The following is a 23,720-nucleotide window of genomic DNA, read 5'->3' as shown; positions in this document are numbered from 1 at the left end:
AGGTTATTCACCTTCCCTATACTCACTGGCTGAATAGTAATGATACAGTATTATGTTTCATCTGGACAGATGTGCCATCAAATTCTCTCGGCCCCTTTATAGGCACGCCTTCGCTCGGATGCTCATGCAAAACCTGTCAAAAGGAGTTTATGGGAATTAAGAAACAAGCTCCACGGGATTATCATCAGTCATTTTCCAGGGTCGTGCAGAGTTGGCGAAAACACGAGCATCCGCCAAAAATAACTGACTCTGCAAGTGAGTCATCCAAAACAATGTGCTCTACAGCTTACAGTGATGATACGCAGAAAACAGCATCACCCGGCAGGGGTCCGTATGATGTTCCTGTGCGCACTTTAGTCAATAGGAACGTCGCAAAAGCCTGAACACTTGCTTGCAATCATTTGAACAACTTCTTTTAAATGTATTTAGTTTGAATGTACAAGAAAAAGGAGGATAAGAATAAATTAGACACAATTCCCTTTATTGGCATGGTGAGGCTGATGAAAACTACACATAAAAAAGAAAATCCACAACAAAGATTGTACAATACGTACAACTACAAAGGCATTGGTTAGGACTCAGCAGAAGGCAACATGGATAGGAGACAAATAGAAGATAACACAGCCAAACACAGTCCCCTTGACCCGAAATACACGCACACTCTATCAAATCCACACACAAAATCACACACAGCCTCATTTAGATATATCTGCTTCTTTATGGAAACACAAAAAAATCGTCCAACGCAGTGGCAAATCCTTCAGTAGTAGTTTTCACTATGGTAAAAAGTCTGCCACTCCAAAAGATACACCCCATCAGGTGTTGTAACATATTGCTACAGCAATTTACAAAGCAGATTTGCAACATACAGTACATGTTGCATTGATTAAAGCCACACATATCGAACGCGACATGACTCCATACCCAAGCTCTGTGCAGAAAATAATGTACAAAACATTTCTGAAACCAGACATTTACATTGACAGTAATGGTTTGTGAATCTTTTATTATAGGCTACAACAAAACCTGCTGTTGATCGACATTAAAAAGGTTACTTTAAGTGTCCGTGAGAAGTGCTTGTTGTATTTGGGCGATTCAAATTCTTAACAGTTCCTTTGCCTTCAAACCACAGCAAAGACAAAAATAGCTCTTGCTTTGGAAAGAGACTCAATCTCATTGATGCAATTTTTGGCTTTTCAACTTCTTTCATTGCTTATATTGAATTCGTAAATTTGCTCACACTCATGCACACACTTAAGATCTGTGTTGAGGCACTGGAATGGATCCCCCGTATTTGAACAGAGTCTGGGTAATTTGTCATGTCTAAAACCATACAACAACATGAGCTAAAATACAGCTTTGAAAAATAATTTATTGCTTTTTTATTTATTCATTTTTTTAATTCACATTTTCATATTCCATTATTACTTTTCATTATTTTGAGCTATTGTGAGTAATTACAAGATTAATATCATCATATATATAATTTTTTTTTTTTTTTTACATCAAATACATCTTTTTTCTTCTTTTTAAAAAATTCAGGAAAGAAAATTGTAAACTTCAGTTTGGCATTCACATAATCAAAAGTGTGGAGCAAAGACACAGATTTTCTGTGGTACAACAAAATACCTGCAAAATTATTTTATTGCTTCATGTAATAAAAAAAGAGATGAAAAGGTGGATGTTTTAGAGCTAGAAAAACAAATAAATCACTTGAGTTTTGGAGCAGCAAAGTTCATCATGAGCCTAGAATATGATCATACAATATATTGTTTGTTCCATCTCTGAAGGCATATAAAAAGAATATTTCTTTAGAACTTGTAAATTTACATCCTTTCCAGTGATTGTTGAATAACAAATAATATAAATAGCAAAATTTGTAAGGCGCATCACGTGAGATGGCTGCCATAAATATTTTGATTAGAATACTGAGATAAATACATAAATAAGCATGAGTAATTCTGTGTTAGAAGAGTAATCATCTCTGTGAAAGTGTATTATCAAACAGGAACAATAACAATTATCAGTGTGCACAGAGAAATTAAAATAAAATCTATTGATTCCTTCAGACATAAAGGATAAAAAAATATCTTGGGGTTTATCTTTTTCTTTTTTTCTTTTTTTTTTACACAGTAGTGAACATAAACTCTTAAAAATCTATCTTACACTGCATGTATATACGGAAAACACTGAGTTATTAACTTCAAAATCGGATAAAACTGCACATGGAGTTTTTCAATGAAATAAAAAGAAACAAAAAACAAAAGCAAAACAAGAAAAACCAACAGAAAAACAGACAAAAATTTGTTGCATGCTCCCCCAAAAAGAGCAATAAATCTCCATACATATTTTTTACAATCAAATCACGTCATCTAAACGCCATGTAGGTTATACATCATCATAATGACTACAGATCAACATTCTTGATTAAGAAAATTTCATCTTAAAAAGGCTGCATTTTACAGTGCATAGCTGTAACAAACAAAGAACGCTGATATGCACATCAAATAAAAAATATTCCTTTTGTAAATAGGTGACTACATTTCCCCCCCTCAATAAATGTAGACAATGTTACCTTGAACATCCAAGAGATTTCCCCAAACCCTTCTCGATAATGTAACACCACATCCAAACACCAGATTAAAAAAGGAACAGAAAAAGCCCACAAAAATAAACTCCAAACAATAAAAACAGACTGACCGAGCTGCACTTTTCCCCTCTCAAAGTGCAGAGGGTGGTACGCATGTGAAGCCAACTCTGATGAAGATTCGTGTCTCTTACAGAGCCTCACGCGGCACTCGGATCTGTGTAGTCCACTAAAGTAGTGCGCGCTACTTCACTGGTTATTCCCCACAGGTAGTGTCTCTCCTCAGCTTCGCAGCAGCTAGGTTCATGTAAACTTTGCTTGCAGATATACACATATATCCCTTCGTATACGTAGAACTTTATCGTCTACATATACTCTTTCCACTTACAGAAAGTGTAAAACGTCTTTAGTCTTGTATTCAAAGAACAGAAACAACAGTGAGGTATTGCAAATCCCTCTGTTTGCAGCCAGCCGGTGCAGTGGTGCTCATTACCTTCTCAGGCTATACTGGGCCTCTCGTAACAAGCTGTCAAAATCCATGGAGTCGTACTTGCTTTTAGTGGAGGCTGGATCAAAGTCATCAGAATGGGAATCTGAAAGGAGAAAATGGCACGTTTGAACATCTGTGGAAATGGCCTCATTTTGAAAGGTGTGCTACTCATTTTGCAAGAGCTCCTTTGTATGGAAGCCAACTTCCGCCACATACACACAGTAGAAAAAAAATGCTTTTGTAAATCATAATTATGACTTTTAAAATTCCAACCTGTCAAAATGACTTTTTGTCTTTTTGTCATAATTATGAATTTGATCATAATTACGACTGCCATAATTGACTTTTTATCTTATAATTATGACTATGGCATAATCTTGACTTTTTCATAATTAGGACATTTTATGTCAATTTAGAATTTTGTATGTCAAAAAATTATGACTTTCATAATTTTGACTTCTCATGTCAATTATGAAATGTAATCGCATAATTGTGACTTTTTGTCATTATTTCGTCTTATGTCATTATGACTTTTTTAGTCATAATTTTGACTTTTTATGTCACAATTGTGCATTTCCATCTTATAACTTTGCCAGAATTTCAACATTCAATGATTAGTACTGTTGTACATAATTTCCACTTATCCACTTTTTATTATGTTATTATGTGACAGAAAAGGGCTTCCATAGTGCAATGCGATTGTTTGGAAATACCAACAAATACAAAGCCAGACAAATAATTTCACAATGTTCCCGTTTCCTGTTCTATGATAAAAAAGTTTTTCATTTCTGAATTAAAATTCATTTTGATATTTGGAGTCAGGGTCGTACAACTGTCAAGATATCATATAAATACTTTTATTATTAACATGATATGAATGAACAATTCATGATATTTGTAAAAACAAAAATGAATAATAATAATAATAAAAAAAAACATTTAGAAAATAATTAAGATGTGTACCCTGACATGAATTCAAGATAAGGACAATTTTAAACATAAAATGTAAACTTTTCCAGAAAACAAGTTTAAAAGAACATTTCTATGAACTTGGCGCGTGTTTTAAACTTTAAAAGAGTTTGTCCTTTTCTTTATCGTGGACACTTATTTGTCACTGTGGGTCAATTTTATGCAATATTATATGTTTTATGAGAAAATGCATGAGTTATCCATTTAAAACACAGCAAATCAGTCTTCCAGGCCTCCGTCTCAACCTCTCCTGTAATATACTCATCCATTGTCTTGAACCGCCTAGTTTAATTATTAAACAGTCAGGAGTAACTTCCTGAAGATGAGAGCCGAACGGCCATTAGACATACGGTTTGATTTGTGGCCAGGATAACAAATACGGCTGTCTTATCTCTAGTAGTATACAGCTTCACAAATGGTGCCCTCGTATGCACAGCGGCAAAGTCGAAGCACGTGAGAAATGGGAATGACCGTGGCATGCAGGAGATGCCAGTCGTGATCTAATACTATGGCTAAGGGGAGAATGGTGTCACGCAGCGCACCTTGAAAGATGAAAAATGCTCCTGCGCTCTACTTCGAACTAATGGACGGTGTCTTGGAAAACAAGGAGGAAAGAGGAAGAGAAAGGCAGAAGATTGAGAGGAAGGTTCTCAGGCTATTGTGGCGTGGCGTGCTATTCTAGTCACTTGCCTCTTTTCCCCCCATTCCCTCTTCATCTGAAACAGTCAGCCCACACTCGCCGTAAAACTCTGAGTCTAGCGAAAGGTCTCAAGAAAATGAAGGTCAACTCATCCATCTGCCCTGAGGTGAGGGTAGTTTCCCAAATACAATGACTCTGCTATATGACCCTTAACCAAAGCTTCCACGCTTACCTTTGGAGAGCGTATTATGTCCACAATCTGAATACCTTTAGCCTTACCCTGAGCCTTTGAAATATAAGGTAATGTCCCCATTATTTGAGGGAAAGTGCTCTTGTTCCTTTCCATTGACCTGCAGCACCATCAACGCCACGGAGACGGATCATCCCAACCGTCCCGACCATTACACGTCCCTGACCTCACATTTTGCAGAAAATAAATGTGGAGTGGAGCATTGACTAAATTTTGAAGTGCATGCTGTTCACCAACCTCACATTTTTCCTGTTATAACAGGAAGTAATGATTTCATGTTGCATGGCTGCACAGAGCAGAATCCCCCTTTCACCAACATGTAAAGGCATTGCCCTTAGGATTCAATTCCTTTGCCTCCTTCTGTATCTCTTCCCTTCCCCCAAAAGACACTTTCCCCTTTGGGTGGAGATGATTGCCTATTACAGCCACAACCATATCGTAGGCATCATGGGTAGAAAAAAAGCCCCATAACATTTTACAAAGGAATTTGTCGCTCACAGATCCATCCATCTGATCTAGATTGTCACCTTGGTAATCCTGGACAGAGGGCATGGTGCATATGAAAAGAAGGCAAGTGATGGGATGAGAGTGAAAGAAAGAAATGCATTGGGATCGGTTCAGAGACGGCCAGTGTTATTTTAGTATTATTTATAGACTATTATTAATAATATTTTGAATTACTTATTGAGTTAATGTTGCATTGCAAACAGTTTTGCTCCTATTGAGGTTGGATACGGGTAAGGTTAGGGACAGGTTTGGTGGTATGGGTAGGTATAAAGGTGGGTTAAGGGGTAAGGGAAGTGTCAACAGTTAAATTATAGATTACAGAAACGAATTACAGTTGTAATTGCAGGTATTTGTTTTAAATATAATAAGTACAATGTAAAAACATCTACATACACATTAAGTGCATTGTATAATATTATATTTAAATGTATAGAGATACATATAATATAATATAATATAATATAATATAATATAATATAATATAATATAATATAATATAATATAATAGCTGTTGTTGATTTTCTTTCTGTTTTAAGGCGGCGGTTTTTATTAGTTGTATATCTAGTCAGCTGTACACAATTGCAGCCAGGCTGTGTACTTACCTAAGTCTGTGTAATTCGATTTACTGTACTGCTTTTGTCCACCAAGGCAGAGCTCAAAGTGAGGCTCGTTCGACCTGCGCAAGGTGTGTCCATTCTCAAGGGCAGCGAGCGCATCACAAGTGTAGCGGTAGGTGATGAAGCCAAAGTTGTCTCTGGGTTGAAAAATAGAAAATGAAGCGTCAGTCGTCGAGAGCGCAGCAAAAACATGCTCATCTCTCATTCCCCATTCAAAAAGCAAAATTGGAATCAGTAAATATCAGACATCTTGCTGTTTGTTGCGGTATAATCCTATTTGTATTCAAACACGCCTGTGCTGTCTGTGACGTGTGCGATGAGAAGCAGTTAAGTCTGCTTTCCTAATCACCGTCCAATGGCCACAAGTACATCATTAACTAGATTTAGAAGATTCCTTTTATGCTGAAAGATAATATTGACTCCTTTTAACCATTTGACACACGCAATCCAGAAAAAAACACACAGAAACGGGCCCACAGTCTTACCCGTCATGTCTCAAGTTGACTGTGCACTCCTCAATCTCGCCGAAGACTTCAAAGCGGCGTTTGAGCTCCGTGCGTGTGCTGTTGGCACGAAGACGTCCCACATACACCACTCGCCTCTCCTCCTGGTCATAAAGGGAACGAGAGAGAAGAGATTAGTCTAACACAGTGCTTCTGCTACTTTTTTCCTCTTCCCCCTCTCCTTGACTTTTCTCAACCTCACCCCATGACTGTAATTAACATCCACCACTGTGGGAAAGCCAAGAACCGTCTGGAGAAAATAGCTGGAGGACTCTCCTTTATCTTTTTCACTCTGATTTGTGAGTAACAAAAGCTGAGTGATACAGCTTAAAAAAAGCGTTCATTCTTTTTTTATATAGATCCAATATATATCTTGATATTTATGTTTTTGTTAAATAGTTTAAAGGGTACCTTTCTGTGGCAAGCAGCGCGGGGCCGAGAACCGTGGGAACGGAGCGAGGCCGGTGGCGCGATTGCTTATGAGCGCCACCTGCGCGCCACACCGGTCTTGAATCTCTCGGAAGGAGATCTGGAAGAATAAAAGGAGGAGTGACGGCAGTGCAAGACGAGAGAGGACCAGGCTTGGACGTTATGTTGTGTTTTTATTATGTTTATATGCGGCAGTCCGTGAGGGGCTGCCGCTTTACTTTCGTTTTGTAGTTTTTACTTATTTTGAGTCAATCTTTACGTTGATTGTTCGCCTGTTCCTGCCTCCTCCTTCCCTGAGCCTACATTGGTGCCAAAACCCGGGAGGATGGAGGAACACACTGTCAAAGAGCCCTTGTCGCTGTGGGGAATCCGTGGTGCCATCCAACCGAGCGGAGTCTACCGACATTGACGCTTGAGGCGGTGGGCTAGAGTGATATGCCGGGGGGACGGACTAACTAACTGCCCTCCCCCTTGGTTGTGGAGAGGTGGCTGCCGTCCGTATTTTTTATTTATTTTTTACATTTAACATAAACTTCAATATCAAAATAAACAAACAACAAAACGAAAGTAAAGCGGCAGCCCCTCATGGACGACTGCCGCACATAAACTTAATAAAACACAAAATAAAGTCCAGACCTGGTCCTCAATCTCGTCTTGCATTGTCATCACTCCTCCTTTTATCCTTCCGGATCTCCTTCCGTGATACTCGAGACCGGTCCGTTCCCAAAGCTCTCGGCCCCGCACTGCTTGCCACACTTTCATTTTAACCAAACAGCATCATTGCCAAGCAGATTCAAAATACTTGTGTATATATACATAAAGAAAGCCACCCGGGGAACAGCACACGCTCTCTTTCATGCTTTTAATAACTTTTTTAATATCAAGCAGGTCCCACAGTAGACTGCATTTTACGAAAGTCACGTTACATGATTTGACTGATTTGCACATTAAGTTTGGGCTTTTAAGGACGAGCGAAAGTGCAATGCCGTACAGAATGTGTACAACATTATACTATATTATTTTATCTGGATTATTGTGTTTTTTTAATCATTGGAAACTGAAGTCAAACCTAAAATTCGATTAATCACATGACCCATTGTCATACTCCCTATGTTACTTATTTTGGTAACACTTTACAATAAGGTTCATTAGTTAACATTAGTTAACTACCTAAGTTAACATGAACTAAGAATTAACAAGACTTCTACAGCATTTATTAATATTAATTTCAACATTTTACTAATACCTTATTAAAATCAAAGGTTGTATTTGTTAAAATGAACAAATGAAGAAGAGATATTTTAGGTATTTTATTCCTGCTGCGATTAGGCTGTACAACCACACCCTGATTTGAAGTATGTGCAGAATAGTGAGGGTATGTATATGTATATGCATTTATATGGATAGAAGTGTGTATTTGCGTGCATGTATAGGTATATATGTATATGGGTATATTTAGGTATGTACTGTACGCATGCAGAGGGATGTATACGGGTATGTATGGTTTGTGTATTTGTGTATATGTACTTACGTAGATGCACGAATGGAAGTTATTTCGTATATTTACAATTTTAATATTTTTGTCCATATTACCGTAATAACTTGTTTTAAATAATATATTGAATGTTTTTGCTTGGACTAGGCGTAGAGTGGCATTGTTTTCTACGATATGTAATGTGAGAGTATTGAGTGTGTATGTGGGTAAAGGAATTGGAGATGTTTTTGAATTTGTTATGTTAAGTAGGTCGTTGTATGGTCATTTGTAATTAATAGATGTTCAGATTATTGATTGATTGATTGTATTGTCTATTTTTGTTATGCGTGTTGTCTCAATTTTCTGTTGCTGCTGTAACATCATGTGACTAATACTAAGCTACAGCATTGTGATGCAAAACATTTAATAATAATCAGTTCTCAGTTCTAAGATGCCTAAATGTAGGGTGTTTACAGTTGCCAAGCAACTCGTCACATTAAAATAGAAATCATGTAGTCAAGTTTTATCATCAATTTTAGCTACAGGCTAATATGACTTTGTTCCATTATTCATTGAAGCAAAAGAACACATAGATTGAGAAAACGTAAAGACCCCATCAGGCTGAATATATAAAATGGTGGTATTTAATTTAGTTTGCTAATCTTGAGACAAAGCACAAGCCTCAGGCCTTATTACGTGGCATTACTTATTCATTTGTTCATGTACCTGCCATTATGCGTGACAAAATATACTTATGATCCTCGACAATAACCTGAGGTCTCTTGTAAGTCATACATAAAATTATGATTCGTATCTATTGCCCCACAACAGAGTCATAATTCACCTGTGTATATGATGTCACCGTGTCATAACAACAACGACAGCTACAACAAAAACCTACAAATTAGCTAGAACACCTGGGAGAGGGTTTTCTTTTTTGCATTTCCTCTGAAGCTCCCCTCACATTTCCATCATGTACAATAGGAGACAAAAGTGTTTGCTGAATTGGTGGTTTTGTTGCTGACAGCTGATAAATGCGGTGAGGTTTTAAAGATGACACCCTGAGACTAGCGCTTCATATGAAGCTCTCACATCCTTTGCCCCCCCAAAACCTCTTCTGACAGCTCAGCCGCCACCGCTAGTAATTGTCTCGCTGCCGCAGAACACGGAGAAAAAAGAGAAAAAGAAGAAAAAAATGGGAGAAAAACGTCATTATTTGACGTGTGCATTTATCAGTGAACTGAGTTGGAAAGCCGTCTCATTTCACAGTCTGGTCAGGCACAGCGAGAGAGAACAAAACTGATATTTCATCTCAGAGAACTGCATTTCAAATATGTAAGTGTTAGAAATTAAACTGCTCATTTTGAGCCCACATATTAACATACCTTTGATTTGGGCAATCTTATTTCAACTTTTCCCTCAATTGTCTGGTCGAAAGCATTTAGCCCATGGTGTGATTAATTGAATCTGGCACCATTCGGAAACTCCACGGAGATGTTAAAAATACACAACTGGGAGATAAAGAGGAAACGCGTGCAGCCTGAATGATTCAGAGTGCAGTCTTTGCACGAGTTCACTTTTTGAGTGAGAGAGAGAGAGAGAGAGAGCGCGCGCGCTGGGATGGCTGTGTGCTTCGAGCTTTCTGTAGGCATACACAGTGACGGAGGCAGAGAAAGCCTGAGAGAAGGATAACGTCTGTGCTAATGTACGATTCCTGCTAGAAGGAGAGAGACCACAACTGAAAAACACCTCCAAGCATAATAGGGTTTTCGTCAACTATGGGCATGTTTGGCCCTATGGACTTTTAGAAATTCAACACTCAATATTTTGTTTAAATTGTCCAACAGTGGACAGACATTTAAAACAAAATAATTCTGTCATGTTTTCTGAAACATTTTAATCCCAGAGCCATTACCATCACATTCAAAATTATATGTTGTGTTTAATAGCATTCTGGGATGGAAATATTTTTTTTTTACCCTTTTGACATTTTGTTTTTTAATTTAGATTTGTTTCATCATTATTATTTTTATTTCACTCCAATTTAGATTATCATGTTTCAATCTAAACAATCTTATCAATGTTTTTAAATGAATATTTGTATGATGAATTTTGATTGAAAGTCTGGCTCATAAAATCTATGCATAAAGGGCATTTGAAAAGATATAAAAGTAAATTATGAAGGCAGAGTAATAGTTTCAAGAAAGTGTTACAGTATATGCCCTTTATAAAACAAAACAAAAACAAAAACAATTTTAAATCTGTAGGTTTTAACCCCAATGATATAAATGTGTCCATAGTTGAAAAAACATCCAATAATTTAATAAAATACTAAAGAGGGTGTACTTACTATTGCTTTTTGCCGTTGTCTCTCCCTCTGCTCGGCTCTCTCACATTCCCGTTTCTCATAGTCACGTCGGAACTCTTCCTGCTTCAGACGCTCATGCTGGTATTCCTCGTAGCTGTCATACCTGTAGTTGAAAAGGACAAAACATGCCATAAAAATATAATATAATAAATATAAAACTTTTTTTTTTTTTTACATAAATTCCCTAGTAATGTCAAGTGTCCCCTTTAGAGTTCATAAAAGAGTATTCAAAAGAACACACAATTTCTGGTCAAATCTTTCAGGGACCAAATTATCTTGGCTAACTAATCCAAAAAATACTTCCGTTTTAATTTTTTCAAAGGAACTGTTGAAGAAACTTAAATTAAATATAACTGAGAACTCAATTAAGTCTTCTGAGCTGTGAAAGAGCAACCCCTGAGCAATATATTTTTTCTCTGAGGACATAGATATATTGTTTGCTGTTTTGCTCAAGTGGCCTTGGGAATCAGCTAGCTCAGAGCAGACTGCTTTCCATTCTTCTTAGCGTGGAAGACAAACAAACACATTAATAAGATGTCTCATTACATCGCAAAAGGTTACAGCTCCCAATGGCGGGACTCTTAAGGGAATATGGCAGAAATTTGGCAGCTGTGTCTGTCAGCACAACTTCACATGCCATTACTTTTTGCTTAGTTTGAACTTTACGTCCAAAAAGTGCAACTTTTTTCTACAGCCATTTGCAAAAGAGGCAACATGGTGTAAAAGCACAATATGAGCGGACTACAGCACCATCAGGGAAAAGGTGTAGCTGGGAGGTAGTGGGTCCCTAATGCAAGCTGCTCTTGCCAACGAAAGCTTTATTGTAAAAGTTTGAAAAGTTAAGGCCTTGAAATGATGTATCATGATAACTCATCATATCAATTAGACAGAGTCAGCAAGTGACTTGCTTCCTTTGCATAAGGACAGACTGAAAGTATTGCAGACATAGTACATTATCTTGCAGCACTTATTTAAGTCTGTCTCATGTACAGGTCTTTAATATCAGCATATATGCTTTTTTTCTAGTATAAGTGTAACATCATACATTTAAACAGTATATTAAAGAGTGAAAAATAGAAAAGCATTTGCCATGCGCAAGCACTTACCTGGGTCTCCGACCAAAAATAGAATTAGACTGGGACCGAGGGCTTTTATAAATCCTGGGAATAATAGTGCTATCGTCCATATTGTGAGGAGACCTGTGTATAAGCAGAAAAAAATAAAATTGTACCTCAGTCTTAAACTGAACACTTTCTTTACTTACAAAGGATCATCAGCAAGTGAAATCTATATATAGTATATAGTGTAACTTTAAATAACAGACATAAGCAATAAAAAGGGAAATAAAGGGGGAACCTTGGAATAAAAAAAGGGGAAAACAATGCTTATGGGAAAACGTTTAGGTATATAGGCCATTAGAAGTTTCGAGAGCTTGTAAACGTGAACAATGGCAATATCACTAGATATTGAAAAGGAAATAAACAATCTGAGAAATCTTCTGGATAGCGGTTTTGAAGTCTCCTTTATCAGAACAATCACTTTATCATGTGTTACTAAACACACACACACACACATATCAAAAGGAGGCACTGTAAATATTGTCTTGCTGGCATGCTATCTGGATGTAACCCACTTTAGAGTGTTCAGGACTTCACTTACTGGGCATTTCTTTCATCTCGCGGGGATGGAGCGGGCAATGCTGTCGAGCAAAACAACAGCTGCTACTAAAAACAACAGAGCCCCATCAAAGAGTGCTGGAGAGAAATTAATCTAAAATTCAAGTTAAAGGGATGAAGGCCCATTGAGGAAACAATGTGAGACTTCCATAAGTCTCCCAAGTTCCTCAAGTGACACAAGCTTGTTTGCCCAAGAAATGACTCTGCTGGACTCTATTTGTCATCTGCACTGCTTGCGAATGATAAGTGAAATGAAACTTCAAAACTCCTCTGAAGATGTTTCTGCAATTTATGAAAAGTCAGTGTATCGCTATAATGGTGAGTGAATGTCTAAACTCAGGTTTGGAATGGCTCATTTAGTGTAACAGCAAGAACGTTGCAAGTGTGTAGATGAGCAATTTACCATCTAAAATACTGTTTATCTTCCAAGCTCATTTTATCTTGTGTCTCTCAAAGCCAATGCTTATTGTATACTGAACATAATTTTTCTCTGGTTGTGCAAAATCAGCCGTAATGACTTCAGTGTCCGTTCTGTGAGACCCAGACTGGCGCTTTATCGCAATGACAGCCACAGAAAGATGTTTATATTCTTTACAGCCCCTCCTGCAGAGATACTGTATGTGGATTTGTGTCCAAAAAGATTGCTAGGTAAACGTGTTTCTGAGACAGGTGGTAGGCTCACACCAGAACTTACCTAGAGGGAGAACGGCTGTCGGGAGACTCAGAGCGGGAGTATGGAGACCTGGAGAGGGATCTGTATCTGTGGTGAGATGAGAAACGTGTGCGAGAGATGGAGCGTGACCAGCGGAGGTGCTGTGGGGAGAGCTGAGTTGAAGGAGGTGAGACAGAGCTCCATGAGAATGAACTGCTGGAAGGGGAGCTGGAGGGCGATCCTTCGAGGAGCAGCTCAAGTGGAGAACCTTCCCCCAAGTAGAACAGGCGCTCCCGGCCTACCTCAAGGTCCTCAAAGTCAGGCAGAACCGGGTGCATGTAGTCACTGAGAAGACCGGGGTACTCATCCCCAGAGTCACTGTCCTCTAGCGGCCGGTTGTCCCTTTGCTCTCCCACAACCCCGTTATAGAAGGCTTGCTGAGGCTTTCCAAAGTGCTTGTTGAGCTCTTCCCGGATCTCCTGGTCCCTTAGTAGTTTCCTGCCAGCAGAACTGCAATCCTCAGACGTTTCGGAGCCTGAAGTGGACTTGTGGTCCTGTCCGTGAGCATCTGTGTCCAGACAAGCCTCCTGAGCAGTGGGGGAAAGACCCTGAAGCTGCCTGGCCAGAGAGGAAGACAAAGGGGTGGTGGAAGACAATGATGATGTAGAAGTAGAGGAGGTCGGCATGTTCGAGTCTTTACATTCCACATGCCGGCCCTCCGTTGGCCCAGTTACCGCTGTAGCTGTGGTGGTGCTGTCTCGTTTTGTGCTTGTAGACTGACAATAGTCGTGATCGCCAAAGACGCGGGGCATGGGCCGCTTGCCCCGACGCTCCTCCAAGCCCCCTAGGGGCATTGTGAAGGATGCCTTGCTCAGCTGGGCATAGAGCTCAGTCTGCTCGGGGCCCTTCCGAATAAAGCCGCTGGTTGGCTGAGGGCAAGAGCCCCCATTGCTCAGCCTGGGCCTTTTGCTTGTCAGGGCCAAGGGAGAGCATGAAGAAAGCTTGTTTTTGAGTGATAGTTTGAAAGGGTTCTCTTGACTGGCTTTGTGAGGAGGCGTGGTAGGTGGTGTCAGACCTGGAGGGAAGAAGAGACAAAAGATTTACCAAATGAGATCCCTCATGTTCCTTAGCAGTGCTTGGTCTGTCTCTAAGTGACGGGATGAGCACACACTTGAGCCTGATTAAAATATTCCCTTTCATTTAGACCTAATCCTTATCCACATTTTATTGCAACCCTGACAGATTAATGTGACCTCAGATTGCACTGTGATACAGACAGAGTTACTCAATTAAACTTCCTCCAGACCATAAACAATCCTAATTCATTAGAAAGTAAAGAGTCAGATCTTATAATAATACTGGTGCTTTCGACAGATGCATGAATGCCACCCTCCTGGGACTCTGATGAAAGCACAGTGATGCAGGAGCTGTTATCATTCTCTTCATCTTTGCCACCTTTTCTGCTCATGAACCCCAGCCATCTTGACAGATTTATGTGCCAACAGATGGCATTTATATGGGAAGTCTTGAGATGTGTTGCTTTATGGCATGGATAATGCACTTGCACAAACAACCGGAGGTAGTTCCTCTTTATTTTTCTCTACTTCTCGCTCTCTCTTTCTATTTCAACACCTCTCCTGATTTCTGTTTTCCTGCTTCATATACATATTATGACCTTTCTATACATTATTTATTTTGATTAAAAAAAGCTTTCAGTACATCAAACTACAGCCATTTTCTGAATATTTTCAGGATTACATTATTTTACGACCATATCCTGACAGGTATTTCAACAACAAAAAAATTAAATAAATAAATACCCATCTCTACTTTTCTTTCTTCATCTGTCTGTCAATCACCTAATTAAATGGATACAGTACTGCAACCATTACGAGCCTGATTCGGCATACAAAACAACAGTGGCCTTGACTAAATTTATCATTATGCCAATGCAATGAGCTATGAAAAGAAAACATGCACTGCCAAAGGAACTTCTGCTGCACCAATCAAACACCATCTGGGCAAAACAATGCACGCAGGGTCATAAACCAAGGACCATTATCGCCTTTACATTACATTACATAAATTACTTTACATAGCATTACATAAATATGTGCTGTTCAGTTCAAGGCAGCCATGATGAATGCACACAGATACAAACACTAATCATATACCGGTGGGTTCTCTCGTCTGTTTCTGGCAGGGTGTGAATTACGCAGGGACCTCTGAACGAATTATTACTTAAAGCTTACAGAACTGATCCCCGTGGTAATCTTAAAATGCCACACAAGGAGCGTAACACAGACTGACCTGGGTGTCATATGATACCATAATTAAAGCAACCCCCGCTCAAGTTAATCTATTAGACTAGAGGAATGGGGATTAGGGAATGGTATTAAATCTGGCACTTTCATAGTGCTGGCTATTCCACAGGTGTTAAGGTGTTTTGCTCTGCAGTGAAACACCTGGACATTTTCTAATTCAACAGCTCCATAAATATGGATTCTCACATCGCTGTAATGATGACACAAACCTCAACGGAAATGTATTGTATGACTTCAGAGTCTCATTCGGCTTTACACTGACTTGTAATCAGTTAATCTGCAATTATTATCAGTAAACACATATTAGTATGAAGGGGTTAGGGTAGTCTATAGGACTATAGCAGACACTAGGAGAATATACACTTATCCTCATCAGAGAACTTCAACTTCAAAGCACTTGCCCTCCCTTTCCTGTTTTAAAATAGTACTGAATCCTAAATCTGAATTGTGTAAGAGGGTATCGTAAAAAAGGTTAGTAGGCACAAGCTTGTGTATTAAATACCTAGATAAATTAACCCCTTAGCCTTGCATAAGAGGCTGTAATATCTTTAATATATGGAAACACGAATGGCTTGCAGAAGTGACTAAGTTCCTCAAAATGTGTAGTTTCTCTAAACACTTATGACATAATCCACGTTTGATCAAATACACCAAACATAGAGTTACATTGTACCCTCTGGCTAGGTCAAATCTTTACACTGAGGGCCAATACCTTGTAGTAAATGCATATCAAATTGCCCATTCACCATGACACACTTTGAGAGGGAAAGGGCAGCCATTTTGTTTTTATTGACCTGGAATGATTAATCTCTGCATGGGGGATACAGAAATAATTACCTGCATGATTTATGCTGAGAGAAAGAAAGTGAGAAAGGGGAGAACTGCTGAAGAGTTGTGTTTCAGCCCCAGCTGACATAAACTTCGTCCGGGTATAATTACTTTTGGTCAACACCAACGTGTTTTAAAATAAATATATGAAAAGACACACACACACACACACACGCACGCAAACACACAAACACACACACACACACACACGTATACATATATATCCTTTCAATTAAATAAAAAATGCTTTGGCTCAATTTCACAAATGGGCCCTCTTCATAAATAGCAGAATTCACAGAGGAAATTACCTTTATGTCCCTAATCAAATTGCCAGACTCTCTAAAAAAAGATGCTGATAATATCGGCAAACCCAAATTGCATGGCAAAACCAATTAAAACAATAATAATGCCACAACAATTTATCTCTGATGTACTGAAGCAGTGAGCTGCCCAGTCAAAAAGCATTAGTCTAAATGAGAAAGAGAGAATACTAACTGTTAAAAAAGGGAAGAGTGAAACTTTCCAATAAATCACACAAAGAATGGAAAAAAGTAATCAATGGAGGACTGTGTAAAATTCTGACCATGCTCCATCAGTTCACCTTGAACCCTTTGCTTTGATTAAACTATGAAAGTAGGCTTGTTGGAAAATTTGCCCTTTGCCAAATAAGTTTTATCTTTAAAACTGAATGATAAAAAAAGCAAGATATTTCAGATTATCAATCAGACAAATGGAGGAAAGAGGGAGATTTTTGTCTTTGGTACAATTTTCATTTTCTTTTATTGGTTATGAGCAAAGACCTTGTGTTTGTTTACCTGGGGTTCCACAGATCTCCACACTCAATGTGCGTTCAATGGTTTTGTTCTCAAACGGAGATCCCTTGTGGTCACTGCAACACAAAGGGAAAAAAGTTATGAGAACATGAATGGAGTGCTGAAAGTGATTGTGTGAGCTTACAAATGGAAATGAAATTAACAAAATGCCTCATCTTTTTTCTTCTTCTTTTTTTTTTTAGTTCAGATTGTGTCTGCTCTACAAAAGTTGTGTAAAAACTCTCTCACTTACTTTGGAGACTCTGGGGTCAAAGGAAGTGGCAAGATGGTTGGTTTGGCTGCAGAACACAAAGGAGCATGGGTAATTAATTTACTAATTCACACTGTGCCCAATATATTTCAGGTCCACATCTACTACTAAATATCTTAGACTCAATCAGTGACAGCAAAGATGTTACAAATCCAACCCTGCACTGAAAGGCTAGATGACTCTCCAGCCAGAAATTTGGAGAAAAACCAATAGTTGGACCCCATAGTTTTTGTCTTTATCTGACTGCATTTTTTGAGAGGCAGGATGAAGTGATGGTTTGTGTTCAGTTTCTCAGACCATCATACAAGGTCCACCACATTCCAACAGTCAGAATGAGTAGAAAACGTAAAACAGACTATGACATGAAAAAGAATGGCACAAATGTTTCATACTGCTAAAATTATGTCTAAAAAGAAGATATTTTGCATGCAATTGAAACCAAAGCAGAGGAAGAAAGAAGAGTCAAGGAAGCGTGTGCAGTTGCCTGAGGCTGCGACCGTCTCCAACTGCAGCTAGGTAGTATCTCTCAGTTAGACAGCTATATTACGACAGCCTGACAAAGAAGCTTTTCAGCACAGATCTGAGTTTGAAATTGGGCACGTGATAGTTTAAAGTGTTACAGGCGTACCTCATCTTTCATTTATAATTAATCTACAGACAAAGGTTTGTGCCAATTCAGAGGTTTATCCTTTGGAGTGAATTGTGTGGCTGTCTGCTTTTGTTTTTGCTCCCAAGTAAATGTTAGGTTTGTGTTAGTGCTGGGGTTAGTGTGTGGTCAAACTGGGAAGCAGTTAAAGGAAGAGAGGCAAAGGAGAGAGGGCAGGGATGCAGCAATGATTACCTAACACTGGTGGGACTTGGTCATCAAGGTGCCTGCAGAGTGTCTGTTTTTGTGAGTCGGAGGGCGTGTGCTCTGGAACTAAAGAGTCTGGGAACAATGGGCTTGGCAGGCCCTGTGAGAATGACATGGGGCTGCCTATGACATATTCAAAAACATCCTCCCCAGCTTGGCCTACCAGATCATGCAAGCTGTCTCCTGTCACCTGTTCTGGCATGCTTAACCAACTCTCTAGGTCTAATTTAAGCTCTGTTGAACACTTAAGATCACTCTGGTCGGCCACACTAAATGTTTGTTTGTGTAAGCTAGGTGTCTTTCTAGGGTGATCACGGCTAGCTTGATCTAAGTGTCCACGGCTCTCTTGGACTCTAGGAGCCAAGTCAGGTAGGTCTCGCCTATTATTCTGGGGGACACTGGGCAACTGCAGGTGAGCCCGGTAACGGGCTGGCCTGGGCCTGGAGGTGAGCATCTGACTGAGCATGGGGTGCTCTAGCTCTTGCCTCCTTTTCCTAATGGTCACCGTGATGTGCCTATTAGCATGGCCAGCCTCAGCCAAGCCGCCTGCCTCAAGGCAATGACCACAGCTGCCTGCATGACCCGTCTCTCTAGGCGGGAGAGAGTAAGAGTGCATGTACCTAATAAAGCGGGCAGCGGCCAGGCTGCCTGGGTCAACAGCTGGCTGCAGGCCTGGCAGCCTCCCCTCTTCGCCGGAGCAAGCATGGCCACAGCCGCCTCCACGGGACAGCACAACGGAGGCGGATTGCTCCCCTTGAGTACACCGCCGCCACTTCCCTGCCCCCTCACCAGCCACACTACACGTGCTGGCTGCCTGGCTCTCACCTCGCTGGGCCTGCAATGCCAGCTGCTGCTGCTGCTGCTGCTGCTGCTGCTGCTGCTGCTGTGATGATGGGGAGGCAGAGGACGTCTTCTTTTTGGAGGCGGTGGAAGAGGAGCAGGACGACAGGGACGAGAAAGAGGAGGTGGACGAAGACGATGGAGAGGAAGAAGATGAGCAGGAAGAGGTGCAAGCCCCTCCCCTGTCCTTGCCGCAACCTGTCCAGGTGCTCTTGGCTTCCCTGGCTTTGGTCTGGAAGGCCTCGTCACTGGAGGTGAGGTACTTGAGCAGCTCAGTGCAAGGGCGTCTCATGGACCGGTTGGGACAGGCCCCACGTGGTTTGCTGTTCCAGGGGTTTTCTGTCTAAAGAACAGGAATCAGAGAGAGAGAGAGAGAGAGAGAGAGAGGGGGCAGAATGAGTATGGCATGTAATAGGGGACACTGGTAACATAGGGAGATTAGAACAGGGGGTTATAACGCAGAGGTGGTTTAGTCTCCCAAAAGGCAACGTGACTGTGCTTTTCCCATCATCTTAATTACAAGGTCTTGGGACGACTCCAGGAAGATCTGCATGCAGGCAGCAGGAGGAGACAGTGGTGTCCCCTGGGACACTGCCATGTGCAGAGCTCCAGAAACAGAGTCAAAGTCATTATGAAAAATTAACTCCTCAAAGAGAGTTGTGCATGTGTATGAACGTGTTTGTGTGAAGGGGAGAGAATTATGCATGATGTTCACCTCAAATAAATACTATTTTTTCTTCTAGTTTACAACATGACTGGGCCTGTGGTAATAAAGCATTGTTTTTGTGACTTTGTTAATTATATCAAGACATCTACACATTTTCTTTATTTCATGGAAATGAGAAGGTGCGATTCCGAAGTCCTGAACGTCATTAAGGGTCACAAACTTTTAGATGAGACAGACACAACACAACGTAATCAAGCTTTAGACTATTTGTATTATTTATCAGAAAGCAAAAAAAATACAAGAAACTAGCAGATGAGCTCACACACCAGGCCTTTGATGCAAGAAGTGCAGCGAGCAGCTACCTTGGCAACAGCAGGTGTTGGTCTGATCCGTTGGTTGCTGGCTGCATGGTTCTGTGCCTTGCCACCTGGGTATTGATTATAGCTGAGCTGGGAGTTAGCAGGCGCCAGGAGGAGCTTCTTCAGCTACAAACAGAGCAGAGAAACAGATCATAAGGATTACAGCTATGAATTTATTACAAACTCCAAACAATATTTATATTACATTTATATTACATTTATGCATTTGGCAGACACTTCTATCCAAAGTGATTTACATTGCATTCAGGGTATATAGTTTATTGGTTCATGCATTTTCTGAGAATCAAACCCATGACTGTGGCGTTGTTACCTACACCATGCTCTGCTGTTTGTAAATATTGTCTCTTGCAAGCCATTTAACATGTATATTTTTCAAAAGATTCTCTCTGTAAGCATCCTGTAAGTTGACAAACCGATTTATTTGATGACAGTAGTATCATGTGCATGTAATACATTTATGCAATATATGACTATATGTGTGATGCAAACTTAAACTTTACGGATTTCATTTTGTAGGATATGAGTCAGATCAAAATAATAGTGTGGCAGTATGTCAGGTAGATCAGGTGCAATGCTTTTTCTGTGATACTCAGATTCTGATGTGATGAGCATTAATCTGCTAATACACAACAAAACAAATGCTATGTGGATTGCTATTGCTTTTTACTGCTGGTTTATTAAAGAAAAATTCAAATAGTCTACTTGATTAAATTGAATTATTTCAGCATATTTTTCATTGCTTCAGCTTGACAGTGTTGTGCATGTTTCTTTTTGCAGTAATGAACAAAGCAATTAACACCTCAGGAACACTGATATACTTTGATCTGCTTTTTCAACAGAGCTATGGTTATGTTCTGTGCAGACATCAATAGGAGGCTGCCAGAGCTGTTGTCTGGCGAGTCTGTACCCATTTTTGGTGATAGGCCTGCAGCATCTCCTTATCTGGTGCTAGTGAAGACCAGACAGTGGGAGTCAGGGAAAGTGAAAGACTTTGGGACGGAGAAAGACCGAGGGAATGAAACAGAATGAGAGGGCCATGCTTCATGGCAAAACAGGATTGGGCACACGGGAAGCACGGGAGGAGCGTTTCTTACCAGGGAAGGCTCCTCTGGCTCTGGGGTGCGTGGCGAGCCATCGGGGGTGGAAGGACAGCTCTGATCACTGGCATTGGTCACGTCCCCATCTGCCAGGGCCTCGAACGAAGGCAAACCGTCTTCGTCCACTGGGATACTGTCCAGGGTTTCTGTGAGCACTGCCAGCAAGTTGGCCTCATTTTCCTCATCTATCTTCTTAAGGGGGCGAAAAGAAAAGGGGAAAGAGAAAGAACAGTGGAAAAAAAGGGACATTTTAGTCTGGAGAAGTCGATTTTGTTTTCAGACTGAGTGGAGCAGTGCTCTATAATCGCTAATAGAGGATGGAGATTTTTTTTTTTTTTTTTTTTTTACTACAAAATCTCTTTCAACTACAAATTGCCTAAGCCACATGAGTCAGCACTGTCAGTCATACATTAAACATGCAGCTTACTGGACCAAAATAATATCTCCCCTAAGAAACCCATTAACTGAGCTGACACACAGCAACTACCCAGGGAAGTAGTGAGAAAGAGGTAAGAAACAAAAAGAGGGAAGTTAAGTTCCTCCAATCCCTAACTCAGATGTCTCAAATGGCTCATCAACAAAATTCAAGCTGGCAATCCATAGATAAGGAGCCTTATTATGAACTGAAATAGATGCAATATTTTTTGAGCATATGAAGTGTGATTACAGAATCAAATGCTAAATGCTGCTTCCAGTCTTTGATGTTCCTGTCTCTGTCTCTTCTGCAGATGGTAACACAGAAGGGGTAGTATCTGTAAAGCAGTGGCTGTGGAAAAGTCACAGGCACTGGAAGTTCCAGCACCAAAACCCACGGGACTTAGCAATTGCAAAAGATAAACACCAAAATTGCTGGGGGACGTGGCGTATGCAGGCCAACAAGAACAAATCCTTTTATGCACACCACAGGATTAGCATCGCTTGCTGATAGCGTTCGGGCACAATTGTGATGGCTGCAGGGGGACTGTCCTCTTTAGATAGAAGTGTTGCATTGCTTAGCCTCCAGTCCCATGTGCAACGATCACCCCGTTTGATCCCTTTTCTATTAATAGTTTCCCACGATTACACACCAGCATCTCCCCATGCTCACGGGAGCAGCTTTTGAGACATCAAAACAAGGCCATTTTACTTATCTCACTCTATTTAAGAGATTTCAGTACTGATAGAGCTAACGTTTGATTAGTGCACTGACAGGGAGGAAAATACTAAGCCCGGCTTCACTGAATTCATAATGCCCTCCTTAGGACATGTTTCTTAATTCTGTATTGGATTAGATAACAGCGCATTTTTCCGAGATATAACAAAACATTCACGGGGACACCTGACCTGAGTTCTGACGCAAAACAGCTAGAAAGAAATTCACAGCCTGCGACTTAGCCTGCTGCCATTTAATGGTTGGCTAATAGTGTCCTTTCTTTGAGCTATGCTTTTGCTGTCTCCCGCAATTTGTCTTCTGCAACTTCATAAAAACCCAGGCAGCCAATAAAACAGAGGGCAATAACAATAAGTATTTCATTCCAGCTAATTTTAATCCTGGTTATTCAGGATGACTTCCCGTAGATGCTCATAATTTGGTTTACAGAGAAAAGTTTTTATTCGTTTGAGGATCTTCTTTACGGAAACAGTTTTCTCAATAGCAGCATGCACGCAAATAAGGACTGGTGGTTAGTAAAACTACTTGTTAAGTGTGAACTCTAGCTCAGACTTTATCTAGAATGACAGAGGGTGCTCCAGGGTTTATACAGCAATCAAACGTTCTGCCAAAACCTGCACTCCTCTTTCAACATTGGTTATCTCGTATTCTATGAAACAGGCTCAATAACCTTTGTCCTCCATTCAGACTCATAATTCAAAGTGCAACCAACATTTGCAAAGTACATCCAGCCCAGTGCCAGAGTGGTCAGATTTGCCTGGCAACCTCTGGAGCCGTGTCCACAGCCATCGATTGCCTCTGGCAGCTCCAAAGAAAAACGGCCTTGAGTAAGAAGGGAAGAAAAATAGAAAGGACATTTCCCATTCCGCTTAATGGACCCCACCGAATTAAACAGATCTTAACAATCGTGGGCTAATTGTGGGATCACAATATATTAACCTGCTCTAATTCTAAAGGGTGCCATTCATGGCTGTTTTACCACAAATGCTTCAATTAGCCATAAAACACACTGGCAAGGGCTCGGTAGTCACACTCCATCTAGCTCCCCTCCTTTCCCTTAGTACTTCAGAGGCATGCCAGCATTCACCATTCATTCATTATCAGGTGCGCTCTTTTGTTATCAGACAGGCTGTCTTTGAAATTGTCCTTGCTTTAACTCTTTTATTGAGTTCCACCTAAGCCATTGTATTCCTGAGATATAACTTATGCCACTGATAACAGGTAGCATGGTCCTTTTCTTTTACCCCATAATTTACCCACATAATTAACTTCACTGCAAACTGAAAAATAATCCTTCCAATATCATTCAGGGATCTGAGCGAATACCCCACAGGTG

At 40.2% G+C, this 23,720-nt stretch overlaps 1 protein-coding gene across 7 annotated transcripts in view; it reads right to left on the bottom strand.

Annotated features, from left to right (window-relative positions):
- Positions 1 to 444: 444 nt before the first annotated feature.
- ppargc1a (peroxisome proliferator-activated receptor gamma, coactivator 1 alpha) overlaps positions 445 to 23,720 on the bottom strand; it is a 45,222-nt gene continuing 21,946 nt past the window's right edge. For 2 of the 7 annotated variants that reach the window (XM_079865429.1, XM_079865428.1), the window contains exons 3-13: positions 21,232 to 21,426; positions 20,084 to 20,242; positions 19,076 to 19,433; positions 17,380 to 17,425; positions 17,130 to 17,203; positions 13,205 to 14,237; positions 11,941 to 12,033; positions 10,817 to 10,937; positions 6,546 to 6,667; positions 6,046 to 6,197; positions 446 to 3,180 (exon numbers count right to left, since the gene is read on the bottom strand). In XM_079865429.1, the coding sequence (XP_079721555.1) occupies positions 3,077 to 3,180; positions 6,046 to 6,197; positions 6,546 to 6,667; positions 10,817 to 10,937; positions 11,941 to 12,033; positions 13,205 to 14,237; positions 17,130 to 17,203; positions 17,380 to 17,425; positions 19,076 to 19,433; positions 20,084 to 20,242; positions 21,232 to 21,426 (2,457 nt within the window). In that variant the 3' untranslated portion in view covers positions 446 to 3,076. Of the gene's footprint in view, positions 3,181 to 6,045; positions 6,198 to 6,545; positions 6,668 to 10,816; positions 10,938 to 11,940; positions 12,034 to 13,204; positions 14,238 to 17,129; positions 17,204 to 17,379; positions 17,426 to 18,238; positions 19,434 to 20,083; positions 20,243 to 21,231; positions 21,427 to 23,720 lie in introns of all 7 variants that reach the window. The other 5 variants (XM_079865425.1, XM_079865426.1, XM_079865430.1 and 2 more) reach the window with 5 other exon arrangements.

The sequence above is a fragment of the Squalius cephalus genome, assembly GCF_949319135.1.
Source record: "Squalius cephalus genome assembly, chromosome: 3".
In the NCBI taxonomy this organism is placed as follows: domain Eukaryota; kingdom Metazoa; phylum Chordata; class Actinopteri; order Cypriniformes; family Leuciscidae; genus Squalius; species Squalius cephalus.
This window is presented reverse-complemented; position numbering and strand designations above follow the sequence as displayed.